The sequence below is a fragment of the Gallus gallus genome, chromosome 3 (assembly GCF_016699485.2).
Source record: "Gallus gallus isolate bGalGal1 chromosome 3, bGalGal1.mat.broiler.GRCg7b, whole genome shotgun sequence".
Classification (NCBI taxonomy): Eukaryota; Metazoa; Chordata; class Aves; order Galliformes; family Phasianidae; genus Gallus; species Gallus gallus.
The window spans coordinates 55811982-55830102 of NC_052534.1; the positions used below are offsets into that span (position 1 = coordinate 55811982).

Below are 18121 nucleotides of genomic sequence, written 5' to 3' on the forward strand. Positions count from 1 at the left end.
GATGTGTACAATCACCAATGGAACCCAGTTTTACTTCCCAACTAGAAGCAGTACATACTGTCAAAAATATGGTTCATTTGCCAAGGGACCATTTGTTCAGATGCCCTAACATAATTGCTTGTGCTTTTCTGGGCTGTATATATTTGAATACGTACAAAGCATGCAGTGGGGGTTCAGTCGTTTTCTGAAAAGTTCCTGAGGAATATGAATGAATAGTCCCTCAAAACATTCAAAGAGACCCTAAAAAGAAAAGGGGGGGAGTCTGCATCCACTGTGCTGCTGCCAGCTGCCTTGAGATGTGACCTGGTTCTGGGAGATGCCCCAGCTTCCATGTTGCAGGAAGGTTCTGCTCTCACCCATTTACAACAGCATGATGCCAGCATCTCAGGCAGCTGGATCTTTCTCAGATGGCATTTTTAAGGGGCCAGCTTGTACTAATACTGGGTGCTAAAGAGATCAGACTCGAGAAAACAGGCTTCTCCCCCTGACTGATCCATTGTTTGATGCTGAGAGGTCACCTCAGTTATCCTAGTAGGCATTCTTTGGTCACCTGCCCAGATTGCAAGCTCTCTGAGGAAGAGAAAAAGAGACTGAGTTTCTACACAGATTAAAGCTGTCAGATTTGAATCTTAGTAGAGGCTTCATGAACCCAGGTAATACAGAAAAAATCACAGACTACTGTTGCTATAAAAATGATTTCTATATGACTGATCTGGAGAGAGTTATTTTTTGGCAACAACAGATGGGTAAGATATATTATATTTTACTTCTTGGTCTGTTTATATTTGATATTTGCTAGTCTATCTTGCTTCTATCAGTTCTTACAAAGTCTGCTTTTTTTCTGGGGGTTAAAGGTCCTCATGAGTGTAGCAGAAGTAAGTAAAGCAGGTTATTAATACAAATGCTTGAACTGCAGGTCAGCAATACAACTTGTAGATGTATTGCAACAACCTCATCCAAAAATACATCTCAAAACTGGCTTGAAGTTTTGCTTCCCATTTAAAGTATCTTTTGTTCTACTTAAAGATTCCTGCACTTGTCTGATGAAAAACTGCTAAACTTTTACATGTTTAGCTGTAAGTGGGTTGGAATTTGACTAATGATAATTTATTTCTTGCTTCAAAAGAAATGATATTTTGAAAAATAGCTTCATTATCTGACATACTCTGATTCATGCAAAACTTCAGATTCCTCATTTCTAAAAGATCAAATTAAAGTAGTTCTCCTTATCAGAACAGAGATTGTAATCTCATCTTTTCTGGTTGTAGTGTTGGACAAAACCTCTATACTATGGGAACAAAATCACTGTAGGAATCCTGTGTGTAAAACCTTTCTGACTAACTGCTGGGCTGTGACGCAGAGAAGAGCTATAAGACATCTTAAGAAAAGATAATGGAAAGTAATGTTGGAGGAGGACAGCCTGTGATATAAAAACCTATAATAAAGTTAACGGCTATGCTGCTGCTGAAGTTATGCATTTGGGACAATGCCCAGTATCAGGAACTTATGCCTTGCAGCTAGTGATTACAAACTGTGATTCATTTCGTGTTTGAACTCTTTTAAATTGCCTTATATTGTTTCTCTGTAAGAATACTTGAAATTAAATGTTACGTAGATTATAATAATAATAAAAAAAAATAATTATGGTGATAGTCATACAGAGCACAGTGCTCAAAACATCATTTCTGACCCTCAAATAAAATGGTATCTCTATGTTCTACGAGAATATGTAGTCACATAAATGAGACCTGATCTCATATTGGAGAAAGGTTCATGAAATCAACAAAAATGTATCAGATTCTCATAATCATAGAATGGTTTGGGTTGAAAAGGGCCACAATGATCATCTAATTTCAACCCTGCTGCTATATGCAGGCTTGCCAGCCACTGGACCAGTCTGCCCAGAGCTACATCCAGTCTGGCCTTGAATGCCTCCAGGGGTGGGGCATCCACAACCTCTTTGGGCAACCTGTTCCAGTGCTTCACCATCCTCTGAGCAAAGAACTTCCTCCTGATATCTACCCTAAACCCCTCTGTCTTAATTTAAGACCATTCCCCCTTGTCCTATCACTATCCACCCATGTAAACAGTCATTAATCTTTGTCTTCTGATTAGATGCTCAGGATTATTACCCACATACCATGATCAGGATGAAATGCTGAAAAATTTATCAAACTTCTTTTTTTTTTTTTAACTCACAGTCCTTCATTCTGCTATTTGATACAACAACCTTGCTGCCTGTTACATGCTGATCCATGTAACCAGGATCTCACCCTACTCTATTGCACCTTGGAAAAGAGAAAGACATATGCATTTATGTGACTAAAATGCACACCTGCAATTATCTTGGTCTGAACTGACTTTGATGAGCAAACTCAGCTGTGACACAGAAGTAACTATTCCAAAATACTAACTAGTCCAGAGCACGCATGGAGCAATGGAAGCAGTAATCTCTATGTGAGAAATACCTTCAGAGTTCTGTTCAGTTATATCAGCTTGTGTTCAGCTCCAGTGCCCCAAACCAAAGCTATCTTTAGCTTAGTAGTATGGCCTTTCCTTCTTAGGCCACAAAACTGGGTGTAATGAAAAGCACTGTACCTACACTGTGCCTGCAGGATGTGTGTTCAGTTTGAATCATGGCTCCATACTGTTATCTCTCTTGCTTCATGGAAACACTACCCCTTTCTTCAGTGATATTACTGACTTCAACGTGATTTCTAGTTTGTATAGCAAATTAGTAAGTGACATTGATTAATAACCAAGTATTTTTAGGACTTTTAAGACTACTGGTCAGGGTTAATTTTGACTTCTCAAAAAATAGATGAACCTAAATATGGCTCAGTGCTTAAGAGTTCTGTAGATTTGCACTGTAAAGATATAGCCTTCAGCCAGAGGTGTTAATTGGTCACTGGGCTCACAAGATCTGGCATGGATTAGCTAGACTCCTTTACACACTGAGTAAAGCACAGAGAATGTGTGGTAAGATCTTCATCATTTGTACTGTTTTAAAGGTTTGGCAGTTTTATGGCATTTTCAGAGAATCAAACAACATGACTATTTCCATTGCCTCTCTAATGACAGGGCTTTTGATCCATCCATAGATTAGATTTCCTCTGTCTTTATCCCAGTTCTGGTTCATTCTTCCTGGCTCTACTTCAAATGAAACAACCAGCTTACTCAAACAAATAGATTTTATTTGATTTTATATGATTTTAAACAGAATATATCTTTACCTGGTGGGGAAGAAAAGATCCTCCTGATGCCATGACATCAGTCTAGACCAGTCACCACTGCAACCAAATTCTTGGCTGCATTGATGTAGCTAGGCATAACATCTCTGGGCATCACTTCTCTAGGTATATATAGGGAATAAGGTATCTTCTCTTCTATCCGATAACCTACAGATCATTCAGAGTATATGACAAACTGGGAACATGTCTGCTAGTTTTGGTGTAGGCTCACCATTTGGGCCCTATCAAGGCAACCACATAGCATCGTCTATTCTACTAAAGTTCCCCAGTTAGACTTGCAGAAATTTTTCTGCACTTCCTTCACAAAATATTTCCAGACCAAAAAAAAAAAAAAAAAAAAGCAAACAAACAAAAAAACCCACAACCCTCACTGCATTTTACAAAGGAGTCCAAGATCTTGACCTAACAGTGTATGCATATGCAGGTTAATGCATAGCATGCATAGATATGTATGTACATACATACACATATGCACATGCTGCCTTATTCTCACTTTTCTTCCTGCCCCATGAAATGGTGAATTTTGATGCCACATCATGGATGGTGGTGTATCTGAGCAAACTGAAATGAATCACAAAAGGATCCACACATTTTTCTTAAAATCTCTTTTTACTATGGTTATTTTAGGTGTAATATTTCATGCAGCATGTTAAACACAATCATCCCCTAGCTCAAGGCCTCTGTCACTGCCAAGTCCCTCTGAGAGATGGAGAGCCAAGAAGAAATGCAGGCTCAGGAGGGAACTTGGAGTCTCCATTCATTACCTTGGCCCTGACACTTCTCTTTTAGCCCCTCCATTTCAATTTGACAGTGTTTCTCTAGTGCATATCAGGAGTTACAATGCACTTTGAGGAGATGGAAGATCTATTTTTTTGATAAGGCGACTGTGAGATTTGATTATGTTGTCAGAACATTCCATTAGTGCACATTTCTTCTTGAGCCCACAGTTTCCCCATGTATACTCTGCACCCATCCTCTGTGAGAAGAACAAATCTCATTTCAGACTCGAACGTTTAGTTTTTATGGATTTTCTTTTTTTGTTCTGCACTTCTGAGTACAGTGATAAGGGAGCCGAGGTGACTGCTCTAGGACTTCTTGCCCAGACCAAATTAATTCTTTCCTTCTGCATTCAAAATTAATTTAAAAATGCTAAAGTGAAAAAAAAAAAAAAGATCTGAGCTATGGAGAGATTGTTCATTCCATCCCCAATTATTCAGTGTATGCAAAGCCTGAAAGAACTGTAATTAGATATGACAAGAGCCTTAAGAGGTTCTCTTTCTGTTTAGTTCCAAGCACTCTGGCAGTCCTCCAGAAGTTAGGTACATAAATAAATCTTTTCCTTTTCACCAAATTTCTCCCACCTGGACCTTCCCAGTTTATTAGCCTGTGGACTAATAGGCTCATACAGAGATAAAGGGAAAGACTGTCTCACCTTCATTGCAGGCTGATGGAGAATCCAGCCTAGAACTATGCTGTATGAAGTTCTTGGAGGAACTTACGTGAGCTTTATAAAACCTCAGCAGCTTCAAGACCCAAATGTCTTTGAGATCTATGCATTAATGTGAGATACAGATATATATGCCAGGTTTTATTGTCATAGGTGTGCCACCTAAAAAGTAATCCACTGGCTCTACCAGGTTAATTGAAGTCAGGTACACCAGGAACCCAGGCTCCCCACATTCCCAGTGAGATGTAAGAGTTGCAGGGGCTGGAAGGAGCCAAGTGCTATGTAGTTTGGTGCAATTACTACTTTAGAAAATGTTCTCTTTGGCAAAGGAGTCACTGGCCAGCTCTACAATGTTAGGCTGTGGTCTGAATTCCCTTATTTCATGGTCACATTACTAGAAAAACTATTCAGTCCATTTAAAAACCTGGCTAACATGTCTGTCTGAGGCACTTCCTCCTATTTCCCTTATTCAGTTTCAATTTGCTTTAAATGAAGGTAATGCTTTAAGCAAAATGGTACTTCTTTCACTATTCCAGTTATTCCTTGACATAACAGTTTACGTTGGTGACTAAGAGTCCTGAAAAATGATCTACAAAATTAACTGAAATCATATACATCGTCCTACCTGCAGAGTATTTTCCCCAGTAGATACTTCTCCCTGATGTCACAGTTATTCTTTAACAGGATCGGCCTCAAACCCTGAAAAAAATTTGACTTCCTAAGAGGAAAAACGTGTTAGCTTCCAGTAGCTTTTGCCTGAAATGACTTTACTTTTTTTTTTTTTTTTTTTTTTTTTTTTAAAGAATTAGGCAAAAGAAAACCCACATACAACCAAGCATGTGGAATGAAACTCAAAACAAGCTGCTTCAGTCACAGGCTTCCCAAAACTAACAACCTTCGCATGTGGGAGACTCCAGCCCTCAAGCTGATGAGTCACTATTGGTGACTTACACTTCAGGTTGTGTTTCTAAAACAAAGATCTTCATGGAAATCATTTTCTCATGAGATGAAGACCACAAAGAATAAAAGTGCTGGGCAATACATTTCTTGTGAATGCAAGTGTGCCTGTGGAAAAACACTAAGCTAAGGAGGGGAAATAATGTAAACAGCAGTAAGAAAGCTTCCCTTGTTTCCATACTTCTCAAATTTGTCTGGTTTACATTTGTTACTACATTTTTCACTGAAGAACTTTTATTTTTTTAATACATATGAATGACTGTTTATGACTGGTAGTTTGAAAATGTCTCTTTACTCAGACTAACTGCTTTTTGTCTGTACTTAGCCCATTTGAAAACCATATTTCTCAAGGTATGTTAAAATATGAGGAAAAACAACATGTGGAGCAATTTATTGAAATGCCAGGCAGGTTTGACAGGTGCAGGAGAAATTACTAGGTTTCACAAATTGAAACAGCTGTAGTTTTATAGGTAAAGAAAATTGCAATGGGATGAGGTTTCACATTTGTTTGTTCTTCTTATATTTTGTTTTGTTTTTGAAGCACTGAGTCATTTCTCACTCTCCAAGAGAGTCTCTAAGAGCCATTCTTCAAGTGGATGGAGGCAACCAGTCTCCACAGAGAAAAGGGAAACTTGGTAAAAATTCAAACAAATTTCAGAGTAGACTGAAAAGTAACTGGAAAATAATAGTTTTCTCCTAATGTGACTCAAAATAAACGTTACTTGCTGCTCTGGGAGCAGAAAAAGCCATAAAACTTAGGTCCATCTTTCAGATGGACTGAGCTGAGCTAGATTTCATTGCTTATCTTAAAAGAATATCATGCCCAGAAAGTTTTGAACTGTTAACCAACATAAGAGTCTCTTGTATTTAGGAGCTTTACTTTCACTCCATGCAATTGTTACAGGGATATGCATGCTTGCTTTCCGAAGAATTCAGAACTATGTGTTTTCCTAAAGTGACACAATGTGTATCAAATGGTGTTGCTTCCCATAAGCTCATTTTCATCATCTCTGCTGGGAAAAACTAAGAAGAATAATCAATGAACAATCTTAAAAGAACTGATTACATTCGGCACTGAAAATATTCGTCAAACTCTCTCATTACAAAATCTTCTCCTCCTTTATCGCAGGTTCGACTAAATCCCCAATGAAGATGGTAGTTTAAGGCAGTTCTTGTGTATCTCTGAATAAAATGGTATTTTGAAAGCTGATTTAAAGGAGCTGGTTCCTCACATGCTGCTGTGCAGGCATCTGTCAATGTCATTTTAAAATGGCTAATTTGATCACTTAGGACTTTATGTTTCTGCTCAAACACTCTTCTCAGCAACTCAAAAGCAAGGGCAACTTAACCACTAGAAAAAGCTTGGAGGAGAAATAGTGGATGTTTTCCTGGCATATATACCTGTAGGCAAACATGGCTCATTTGACTCAGGAAAGGAAGAACAAAGTCTGTCTGTGTTACACACAGATCTGCCAGGTGAAGAAGGCCACCGCAGAGCTTGCTGGCTGGGGTGAGGCGACCTGCCTCCATGAGCTTAGCACGGGAGAGCTTGCCTGGGTCCCAGCTGCCAAGTCTCAGACCAGATTTGTCTGGCAAGGGAGTCAACCTGTGAAACACAGGCATCTCCCACCTGCAGCCGTCACAGACACATTGCAGCTTTCTGTGGCACATGGTTCTCCTTGCAGCTCTGTGGATACTTTGAAATGTTTATCTTTCAGGGCCGGGACTAGGTATCCCAAATCAGCTCATCTAATGATCCTGGATACCTTTAAGATCTACAAAAAATTAGGACGGTATGAAGTATAGCATAACAAGTCTTATCAATCAACTTCTGCCAACTCAAATATAAGTTAAGCAAAGTAAAGTATCAGATGTAAATTATGAATAAGAAAGTTATTAAATTAAGGCCTTACAGAATGTGCTTCACTCCTCTGAAAAGCATGATACTCTTGACTGAATAGCTAAGGATGATTACTGAATGGGATTTGGTACTGCATCCAGTCATCAATTGTTCCCTGCCACTGCAGCCATTATTCTTATACTGCAGCTAAGCTTTACAGTGCTGTATATTTTAGCCTAAGAGTACTGAAGGATGCAATACAATTACTGTATGAGGAAACTGAAGGAATATATTTAAAGGAGAAAAAGCACAGTGAGATATTTTTGTTTTCCTCTGCCTTGTTTTCGTGTTTGTACCTTTGCAGCCCTTCCTCTTCTGAACTTGCATCTCCTGGCCCCTATATATAACTTAGAAGATCACAGAAGCTTGCAAACTGCTTTGTGACTCTGACTGATAGACATGGGATGTGGTGTTTATCAGAGCAGGAGTTAAAATAAACGTTGCCTAGGTTTACTGAAGTTAAAACAGAGAAGAGAAGGTACGAATAAGAAGCCTTGAATGATTTGAATAGAATTTGGGGGTGTATTGTTCATGTTGTTTTTATTTCATCTAGATGAAAAGCATTTTTAAACTTGGTAGCCTGGAATGATTAGATTTGTACGTACACAATAAACCCCATTTTGTTTTGTTTTCCTCTTTGACATAATGTGCAGAGAGAGGGTGTTTATACATCAGTGTGGACAATGAATCTATTGTGTTATGTCCTGTAGAAACAAGTGCCATCAGTGCTTACAATTGATCCAAGAACTCTTACCTGATTCCAACACATCAGTTATTTATTTATTCACAAAGAAAATAATCCCATGAGGCTAACGATTGTTATCAAGGACAACAGAGGAGGAAGGAAGAGTGGAAAATCCTAAGTGGTGCCTGTTCAGTTGTTTAAATTTCTTTGTGCCACATTGCAAACAAATCAACCATTCAATAAGAGGACAGAGCAAAAGTCAATTTAGCAATCAATGTGAAATGTGAGCATTACAGACTTTCTCCTGCACCATTTGAGCTGGCAAGAACTTTCCTATTGAGTGGAACAGGAAAATCAGCCAGGCAGTTGTCTATGTGCTTTTACTTTTTTTATCCTTGTTACTGATATTATTGGTGTACCAAAGCTTTCTGCTACTCTTCGTGCCTTGTCTTTCATGTATTCAACTTGTTCAGCAGGAACACTTGAACACTTACTTAGAGGAGCTCACATTTCTCAGTCACATTTGTACTCAACATCTTTTGGGATTGGTGCCTGTCTGCAGTCACTTGCTGACATAATTTTCTAAGAATCTCACCTTAGCTGACTTGCTGCTTAGAGACATGTCATTCACACCTAAGGTTGTAAAAATATGCCATATTTACTTCAAGTGTTAACTCTGGTGACAAGAAGTATAGAAACATTTACTATGTTTCCTCTTAGATTTGATTTCTGTCAGATGCTGTAACAGCAAGTGAAATATTCTGGTGTGGGAAAGTGGGTGTGTGTGCAAATAGCAATGAAGTGCTGATTAAAAACCGTGACAAAACCATGACAAAAGCCTGAGATGTTTACCACGACAGAATGAACCTGAACAGAGATATGGCACAGGACAGGTCAAACCCTCAGCATGTACCAAAGGTGTATACTTGGATCTGGAGAACTTGCAAACACTTTCCAGCCCTCATACCCAGGTATATGTGCCAGTTCCTGTCATGCTATGACAAATGTGTCCTCCTCCCTGCATGCTGGTTTCCATAGAAGGAAACCCGCAGACATGAGCTGAAGGGCACTGAGCTTTGTGGAGTAATGGACGTTTACAATAAACCAGCTTGCCAATGGCTATATGAGCTATATGCTATATGCCATATAGGCAGAGGCAGATGGAGACTTTACAAGATCATTATACCTGACAATTTAAAGAAAAAGAACTAAAATAGGTCAATCCTCTAATTCAGCTTTTATGGCTGAAGTAGTTACCGGGATGCCAGGATGATCATGAAGGACATCTCTCAAAACCATTACATACACAGTCATGTGCTCTTCTTTGTGATACTTACAGGAGTAATACCTATGGGCAACCACAAAGGTGGAGGCTCTCCACAATGAGGTAATGAAGAATTTATGATAAAACAGCAAAGGAAAGTAAACCCCAGGGAACTGGGACAGCCTCCCCGATCGCTCAGAGGAACACGTGCCAATAAGAATTGTACTGCCTTGTCCTGCTGGTGACTGAAGTGTACTGGAATCCATGTAAACATCACCATCATTCCCTGCATCTTGCCACCTGAGCTATGACTGTTCATCCTTCCCAGGATTTCCCTCAAATGCAGGCAGCCTTTCTCCTGTCACGTTTGGATGGCTGAATTCTGTGAATCCAGACCATGTTCATCTAGGCCAAAGTGGAGAAATATGCTCTGTTATTTGGCTTCAGCCTGCATTTATCAAGCAGCTTTTTGGCTTGCACAGAGCGGCAAATGATGACTAAGCAGAGAGTTGCCCTTCACTTTCCTTTATAAAATGAAATGTGATTATTAATCAACAAAGTGACACGTTTCAGGGCTCCAGAGGGAAGAAAATAGCTTGAGGTGATTTGACAAACTGATTCTTTTGCTGTGCTGCACTTCCTAGGGGACATGACAAATTAAATGTTGAAGCCAGCTAGAGAGTAGTGATATATCTCAGCCTGGGCATTAATCAGCCTGCCTCTCATTTACCACTTTCCATTTAAGTGGATGACTGCATACAGTTTAAACAATGGAGCTTTTCATTCCATAATCTCCCTAATTGTAATTTAAATAGGTTTCCTGACGGTCGCCCCCAAGGCTTCTGGGAGATAGTTCCAAGAGCTCTGTGTCCACCTACAGTTTACATAATGGATGAAAATTCAAATCTTGGTTCAAGGTGCAATTAGATAATGCAAGAAGAGGAAAGAAGGGATCAGGTGAACTGCAATCAGAGAAGGAGAAAAGTGCATTTGATATCTCTCGGAGGCAAAACTAGAACACACACACATGCACAGACCTAGATCACAGCTAAGGAATTTAATACTGTCTGGTGGGGAATGGATACCCAGAGACTTTGCAGGGCAACATGTAGACTAAATAGTAGCTGACTGAGAGCCATAAAATTTATGAACTGATGCAATCAGGGACATTTTTGAAAAATGGATATGTAAATACAGAACAGTTCAAACACACACTGAGTGGTTTATTCCAGTCCTACACAAAAATGGGAAAAAAAGCCTATCCAAAATTTCAGATGAAGAAAATGCTGTCGTACTCTGGTAGCACAGGCAGTCAGATTAAATACGATACTTGTTGTGTTGACAGGTGTGATGTTTCACTGAGAACTGGCTGATACTTACTGGGCCGCCAAGTGGAATTCAACAGTCTATTAACCTATTCCAGAATTATTTACCCCCAGTATTTAGTAAATGTTTGAAATTTTACATACTTCAGTGGTCTATAAGATTTTATCTCCAGAATATATTTATTCATATTACTAAATCCTACTAAAATCAGAAGCCTGCAGCAGGCACTGGGATTTAGTGATCCTCACATTCACAGAGGACCTAATCTTGCAAGATGATACGTCTCTGCACGAGGTATCTTTTCCTTTCCAGCACCACTGAGACTCAAGCCTATAGCTGGGAAGTCAGCAAACCAGCCCAAAGTTATCCTGAGAATCAATGACCTTTCCAGAGCTCCCAGATACAAGAAGTGAGGATGCCCAAGAATTTCCACAGGTGCCATTGGCAGCTGCTTCACTCCAGCCAAAGCCACGTCTGCACCAGTAGCAGACTCCCAAGAGAAGACTGGTGTTTCTTTTGTGGAAAATATTGTTCATTATTACAGTGATCAGGACTGGCTTATGAATACCTGATTAAAGTACAAATTGTGCTGAGTTGACTGATGCCATTGACAACGGAGCCACGTGAAATTAAAAGCTGTATCTGTTTGCTATTACGTAAGAGGAAAAGCCATGAGTGGAAAAAACTCCAGTTTTTCCAACTCAAGTCGGAACTTGGCAAATCTCATTTAATCACATCTGGCAATTTTCTAGCCTGAGCGATTATCACTGCTGGATATCGTGTTTTTAACAAGTAATGCAAACAGAAACTAGAGCAAACAAGATTCAGGAAATAAAGAGCTTTTTTTTTTTTTTTTTTTTTTTTTTTTTAATACTTGTGCACTTTTCTGCATTATTATAGGCCTCAGCTGGGAAAAGTGTATTTAAGGTAACTCTCTTATTTATGACAAGAACAGTCATATTTCAATCTAGTTTAGGATTAGTGACAGATGACTACATCCCAGAAGAGTGTGCAACGCTCCTTTGAACTCACTTCTCTTGAAAGAATGGGCAAAAATATCATCAATTTTGTTTACTGCAAGAAAAAGTAATACTGAACAGCTTTGACTGTCTGCAAAGGTTTTTTATGCTACCAGCAGAGGAGACTCGAAAACATCTGCATAGACCTAGGAAGCTGCACGTTCAAAGGATTACTTTGGGAACAGTGAATCTCATAAACACAATTATAGCTTAACCAGAAGCTGCTGGGTGCTCTACTAGGCATACAGTAGAAGTCATTTCTAGCGGATATGAGTTTTTGGTGTAAAAAAGGAGTAACAAAGCTGCAGTCAAGAAGGAGCCCAAGAAACTGGGAGCACTTTTCTGTTCCACTCAGTTCTATTTTGATTATTTCAGCCAGCTGCTTATACCCTGTACTGATGGATAACATCGCCTGGAGGGTTTAAAGAGCCTTGCTTTTTAAATGAAAGTACAGAAATCTTCAGAAGCAGTTCAGAACAGAATTGCTTCCTGTAATTGGGAGCAGGCTCTAGTTTATTTACTGGTATATGGATACCATGTTAAGGAAAAAAAAATGCATTTAAATAGTCAAATACACCTTACATAGCCATGAAGAATTATGCAACTATCTCTGTGGCATCTGACCATCATACACTGCCCCAAATAACAAACTTCCCTACTCCTTGCTAATCTTCCTGTTTTTGTCACTCAGGGAAGCAATTGTTAGAAATTTCTTCAAAAGTATGTTGGTTTTTGTGTGTGTGTGTGTGTATGCAATTTAGTGTTAAAGGTTTTAAGTGGGAACTCAAAGGAAGCTTTGCACTTTGAAATCATTGTTGACATTTAAGATAGCCCAAGTCAAATAGAGATCAATAGATCTAAGGCTCTTGTCTAGTGTAAATATAAATATTAAATATATAAAAATCTTTTAGGTCTATTAAGGTTAAAGCTAGACAAAAACTTATAACATAGACTTAAAATTGAATGACTAACATGTATGCATAACCTTTCAATAAACTTAACTGAGTCATTCTGAGAAGTAATATATAATCTACAAACCTCAATAGAAACTTGAGACCTGCAGAGCTCAACTCAGGGAAGTTGTTTTTCTTCAGAAGTTTGCTTTTGGCCTGGCTACATGGAGGTGCTGCCAATTTGCGCTTCCAGTTTCAAGTCAACATTTTCAATGATTGTGGATGGGCACATATATCAAAGTCAGTGCTGAATCATAAGGTTTTCCACTCTGAGTACTGGTAGCTACTATCATTCTCTTCTGTGCACATTTTCTTTTTCTGTGATATTTAAAAGCCAAACAAAGAGTTTGTCTTCAGAGGGATGCTGAAGGACATTAGTCTGAATCAGCCACAGATATGACATGAGAGAAGATTAGTAAAATTTATTAAGGTCCTCATGGAGCTTTTAATTCAGAATCAGAACAGATATTTTAAGCTAGATAAATGAAGTGAATCGCTACACTAAGCCTGTGTAAATGCTGGAGCAAGCCATCTACACAACACTTTGCTGTGTGCTTAAATAATTCATATTTAGGTCAACGAACATTAACACATCTGTGCAGACCAGGCCTAAAAGTAACAAGCATAGGTACTCAGCCAGCTCAGCCCCAGGCCTGCATCTCACCGGTGGGTGCAGAGCACAGGTTTGAGGCTTTGCTGAGTTTTGCCAAATCAGTGCACCACCACAGACTGAGTGAATGTGGCTGAAAGTCTGTGAGCATGAATGTTGCCCAGTTCAACAGAAGAGAAATAGAATTAAATCTCTTCTCTGCAGGTGCATTTGAACTTTGGAAGGGCTAACCTACTTGAACTGCTTTCAAGTACTAAAAAAAAAAAATTCCTGCTAACCCATTCAGTCTCAAAGCTGGTTCCTGCAGAAATTTTCTCACCTTAGTTTCTCCCAAACCCTGTTGTATCTAATGCAGCAATATGACCAGACCAATGAGTGTAATCATACTTCTTTCTCATCTTTCATTATGGAGCTAACACCTTTAAACATCAATTTAACATGTTTTTAAGCAACAAAAAGTTATTCAGAGAAAAAGGTACACATTTGAGTTAAAACCAGGAGTCAGCCTGCAATAAACAGCAGCAAGAGAAATCATTTAGCATTCACTCTGAGCTATCCCAAGAGATGGCTGATGCTGCAGTCAGAAGGTGCCACCTACACTAGGTTGAACACAGCTTACTAAAATCCATGCTCTGTTATTTTCTGTCATCGTTGCCATTCACACAAGCAAGAGCACTGATCAGTAATTTTTAATTTATGACCATTATGCCACTGAAATGTGTATTTCATTGCCATTAAGAGGAATAGCTACTAGATCACTTGAAACAGACAACTGTTGTTGTATCAGGAGTACCCAGGTCATGTTTTGAATGCTTCCCAATACATGGGCACACTAGAGATTTGTAAGTGGAAACACAAAATAGTGACACAGCAGATAAAGCTGTGACAGAAATTAGTGAATAACCACATACCACAAAAGTCATGAATTTGGAAATATAAAACTGAACATGATTCAGCCTAAGGAAATCTCAAGCCTCAAAAATTTGTATTAGAATTCCTGCCTGCGTTGATGCTATATGCAGTCAAGCAGTCTTGAACAAAATACTGGTCCATGTCCCTTAAATTTTGAGAAAAACTGAACCTGTACCCTGTATGGCATGGAAACACAGCCTACTCTATGCTCCTTGTCTGGTTCTTCTTTTACACACACTTGCTGCCTGCCTGCCCCCCCCCCCACTTCCTCCCCCCCTAAATATATCACCTAAGATGCAGGATGTTGTGGAAGAAAGGCAGATCCAGGTGAGAAAACACTTAACATCACCAGGAGTAACTTTAAAAGGTCAAAATGAACACTTATTTATTGTTTAAATGAACACTTATTTACTCCTTTAAAAATTACATTCAATGCACTGAATGCTTCCTGTCATAAAGCTATACTAAATACACTGGAAAATCAAGCTTTTTTTTTTTTTTTAGCAGAAACATAATTATTCTTTTCAACATATCAGGTTCTGGAACTTGATCAAGACACAGCCATGAATTTACTTGGGGAGAGCAATATATTTAATGATGTGCTTAACAACCATATAAACAATTATGCTTGGCAAAATAAATGTGGTTAAAACCTGCTAGAGTCGAAAGATCAGTTTCAAAATGTGTTTATTGAAATGAAATCTGAAAAAAATAACTCCTACCCCCTGCAACTTCAACCCATCAGCATGAGGCCAAAAAAATCTGGATAAAGAAAACAGTGAGCAAACAATCTATCGGTGCTATTATTTAATTTAGAAATTATGAGAGCAGAAGATTTCAATAAAACCCACAGATTGGTTTTAACATCCTGGAAAAATGATTCCACAGAACTTCAAACATTTGGATTTAAATTCCACAAAATATGTTACCAAAGCATGATCTGCCATCCAATGCATCCAAGATCCGTGATGGGCGGATGTGGGGCTGAGATTGTAGAAATGCTCCAAAGCACAGAAGTTGGGGCTGATACAGTCCATCAGCAGAAAATGCAGATGGAGAATGCAGTGGGAAGTGGCACGTTTGCCCACAGAAGGACATCTATTTGCTTGGTTTCCATAGAGAGGAAAGGAAAATGTTCCTAGCCTTGAGATTTCCGTCAGTCCAGCATAGTAGGGCAGCTGTGGGTATATCACTCACTGTGGAATCACCAAAAGAAGGCTGGTTAGATACGTTTCCCTCTGTTTGTTTACCAGAAGTGAGCATGGTAACCAGTTGCTGTGACAGACTTCCACTGCTAATCAAACACTTGGCAATCATGACTAATGTAACATAAAATGTTTATTTTCCTGATGTAAAGCATCCTCTAATGGCAAACATCACCTCCTAATGAAGCATGAGGCCTTTTATTGTCTTTCCTGCAGTGGAAGCCATGAGAGCCCAGGGTGAGGCAGAGCCACGCTGCCCTGCTCCCATGCACCAAAGTTTCAAGCCACAAAGCAAACAGGAGGCTGCTCTGGCACGCAGTCCATGAGCATGTATCCTCATATGCTCCCATATCCTAAGTCCAAACAGCAGAGTAAATAGGAATGGAGATAAATGTGTATTTGTCAACTGTGCTTTGAACAGATTGAGTGTAAATGTAACAGAGAACATGTGGCTGTCTCTTTGCTTCCATCACACAAATGGACTTGAAAAAGCAGCTCAGGAGAGTCTCTGGCTCCTCACTCAGAAAGCCCAGCATGTTCAACTTCCATGGCATAGAAGAGACAGTGGGAGAAGTGAAAGAGAAGCAAACAACATGCACAGGGCTTATGTGACACCCTGAGAATGGTCAGGCCCTCTCTTACACAGTGCAAAACATCCCACACAGGGAGCGGTGGGGAAAGGGAAACGCAGGGCAGGAGGCTTGCAGGGGCCAGGGCCAAACTCCAGGGTGAGTCAGCGGGAGAGAATGACCTCAAATGTGGTGACAGCAGGCTCAGAGAAGTCTGAGACGGTATGTTAAGTCAGAGATGAACAAAAGATACTGCTGCTGAAAAGGGACTGCAGTAAACTTACGTGATTGCTGTTGCATACCTGCGAAAACACACTGCCTTCTGTCAACAAGGAGAATTGAACAAGGAGTGTAGGCTGCGAGTACTCACTTTGGGTAGCTATCTTCCTCTTCCTAATAGTCTACCATATACTTTAATATCTTTATGAAGTCTGAAAAGCTGGTGCTGTAGAGAAACTGATGATAGACTTGCACAGGGCAGCAAGTAATCTCAGCATAAAAGAGTCCCATGGTCTTCACTGACCAAAGTCTACATGGTATCTGACCCCATCATGGTATCTGATTATTTTCTCAATTCTATGCCTTTATCCAAATAAGAACCGCTGCTGCTCTATACAGCTTCTGCCATAAAGCATGCAACAGGAGTCCATAATCTCTTTCTCTGTCGACAGGTACGGAGGTGGATTAAAAGCCCGATGGTCAGCGTGGAAAAGCACCCAAACACTAGCCTCAAATACCCAGGGCCCACTGTGATGCACTTACCGCCAGGGGACACGGAGCTGGAGGCCCCGCTATGCCAGACCTGCCTGGGCGACCACTCCTTCCCCCGGGGTGTCATGTCACAGGAGACTGAGTCCTGCTCCTGGGAGAGCCAGCCAAGCAGCAAGGTGAGTAAGGCCTTCTTTCTATTCATGTTTCTCACTAAGAGTGGGGCTGCGCAAGGCCAAAGGGCCAGGATTTAGCCTCACAATGTATGAACTGATTGGTAACCACAGTAAGCAGCATTTCCCTCCTTTACACAAACTACGGAGAGGTGATGCTATCTCTCCAAGATAATTATAAGAAACAGAACCTGTTGTTTTCTACTTGGTAAAAGACCACATTTTTTACCCATTACTTCATAGAGACGCAGAATCATAGAATGTATTGGAAGGGACTTTAAAGACCATCTAGTTCCAACTCCCCCACCATGGGCAGGGTTGCCACCCACTAGATCTGTCTACCCAGGGCCCCATTCTACTTGGCCTCAAACACCCCCAGTGACATTTCCTCTTTAGAAAGAAATGGCTTAAGGAGTTTTCCTAAGAAGAGGTGAATGATGAAGTGCCTCTTTTCACTGGAAATGATTAAGGAGGAGCTTTTGTGAGGCAGACTATGGACTTCATGCATCATCCAGCTCCACCTAAGCCCTGTGGAGAAAAGCCAAATGCAGAACAGGAAGTTTTGCTCAGAAACCATCATCATCAGTGGACTCATCCCTACTCAGAGAGTGCACACACACAAAAAAAAACAGAGCGTTGTATAAACATAAAAAAAGCAAATAAGAGTCTTTCCAAGTACAAAGCAGAGCAAATGTGACAAGGGATTTATCAGACTGTGAGTGCAGATCTTGCAGCAGAAACATTTTTTTTTTATATGTCTGCTGCATTTTAAATAGAGAAAATCAAACAATGAGTAAAAGAGAAAGTCCTGTGCACTCTAGAAACCTGGGAATAGCATGTGGGGGAAACATATGCACAAGCTGAGGAGTTAATTACTCTTCTATTTTACTTCATTAGTAGAAAATTAACTTTGTACAGGCTGAAGCATTAAAAAATAAAACACCAAACAGAGGGGATTCTGCAAGTCCTTTGCCTTGCCATAAATTGCATGTATTGCTATACAAGCTGCACAGCCTCACGACTGATTTCCACTGGGTTTTGCATGCATATGGGATGGATTTGTCTATAGGCAGTTTCCCTCAGTGCTCTCTCGGTCTCTTTTCTGCAGGCAGTGAAGAGTCTGCTTAGTCAGCAGTTGGAAT

At 39.9% G+C, this 18121-nt stretch overlaps 1 protein-coding gene and 1 long non-coding RNA gene across 2 annotated transcripts in view; one reads left to right on the forward strand and one right to left on the reverse strand.

The window, feature by feature from the left end:
• Window positions 1-5417, reverse strand: part of LOC107052996 — a 34679-nt gene extending 29262 nt beyond the window's left edge. Inside the window, exon 1 of the long non-coding RNA XR_001465869.3 lies at window positions 5324-5417. This is a non-coding gene — a long non-coding RNA (uncharacterized LOC107052996). The remainder of the gene's footprint in view (window positions 1-5323) is intronic.
• The window catches only part of SGK1 (serum/glucocorticoid regulated kinase 1), a 71561-nt gene that overhangs the window by 8803 nt on the left and 44637 nt on the right, over window positions 1-18121 (forward strand). Inside the window, exon 2 of the mRNA XM_015284007.4 lies at window positions 16770-16985. Within this exon, the coding sequence (XP_015139493.1) occupies window positions 16770-16985 (216 nt within the window). The remainder of the gene's footprint in view (window positions 1-16769; window positions 16986-18121) is intronic.